This window comes from Branchiostoma belcheri, unplaced genomic scaffold (assembly GCF_001625305.1).
Source record: "Branchiostoma belcheri isolate BF01 breed outbred unplaced genomic scaffold, Haploidv18h27 scaffold3, whole genome shotgun sequence".
NCBI lineage: Eukaryota > Metazoa > Chordata > Leptocardii > Amphioxiformes > Branchiostomatidae > Branchiostoma > Branchiostoma belcheri.
The window spans coordinates 2,413,486-2,414,645 of record NW_017803909.1 but is presented as its reverse complement, the minus strand read 5'-3'; the positions used below and the strand labels follow the sequence as shown (position 1 = coordinate 2,414,645).

The following is a 1,160-nucleotide window of genomic DNA, read 5'->3' as shown; positions in this document are numbered from 1 at the left end:
GTATCGGTCAACCAACACAGGAAGACAACGAAACATTACATCTTACAAAAAAATCTAAACAGATTACAAGATAGTGGAGCACTACAATCTCCTGTTTGTTTACTACAGGTTCAACATGCCTCCTGTGTGTCGTCCGTACTTGGACGACATCGGCACACGCACGGACATGGTCACAACCATTCGGGATAGAATGAGATCCAAGTAAGAGGATATGTTGTCTGCAAACCGTGAATTTAAAGAGAAAGAAGTGAGCTTAAAATGTGTTCTTTTCGATCGAATGATCATGAATTTGAATGCATAGTATAACTCCATGTTCATGTAGCTCCAATGTGGCAAAGAATGTAAGGGACATGCATTCAGCTGTTCAAATAACGTTCGATATGCCGTTTTCAAGACATGTATTATCTGATGATTTTATCAGTACTCAGAGAAGGTTTGATACAACATTGACGGGCTTCTTCACTAAAAAGCACCAAAAGTTGGCGCCAGTTTCCATCAGAGTAAATAATGAAATCATTGATGCACCAAAAGTTTTGCATGAGCACATTTTTGCTGCATAAGCAAATGCTGATATGCATATTGTATGATCCTGCATAGATGGGGACTTATGCAGACCGGTACCGGAAAGAAGAAGTTCCTTCACCACCTGCACGACCAGTACGGTCAGGACACCTTCATCGTGTCGGCACCTTTCACCGTCTACAAAGACGTAAGGAATGGGAATGGGTGGGGGTTGGGGGTGTAAACATCAGTAATGCTGTCCACAGTTGTGTAGCATACAATGATTATATGTACTGTAATCCATCCGTGAATAGTTTCATCAGGTTGGTAAGTCACTGAGTAAAGAGACTTTTTCTACATAACCAAGTCTTTTATTCAGCGGTCACCGAAACGTCGGCTGAGCTGAATAAAAGACTTGGTTGTGTAAAAAGAGCATCTTGACTCAGTACTGTAATTCACTTTATGTTCATGGTGGTATCAAAAAAAGTTTACGGTCTGAGAAAAATGTAGGTGTTCAAGGAAAAAAACACAGTATATCTTTAACACTGTTGTGCACTAACTAGACATTATAGGAAAGCACACGATGGAGAACAACTATGAACATCTTGTCCAATCATGGTCAAAGAAAAACAGCTATTGTACCCATAGGTGCGAAATGT

General features: G+C 40.3%; 1 protein-coding gene across 1 annotated transcript in view; it reads left to right on the top strand.

Annotated features, from left to right (window-relative positions):
* LOC109473849 (alpha-N-acetylneuraminide alpha-2,8-sialyltransferase-like) overlaps positions 1-1,160 on the top strand; it is a 4,613-nt gene that overhangs the window by 872 nt on the left and 2,581 nt on the right. Inside the window, exons 4-5 of the mRNA XM_019773960.1 lie at positions 109-201; positions 598-709. Of these exons, the coding sequence (XP_019629519.1) occupies positions 109-201; positions 598-709 (205 nt within the window). The remainder of the gene's footprint in view (positions 1-108; positions 202-597; positions 710-1,160) is intronic.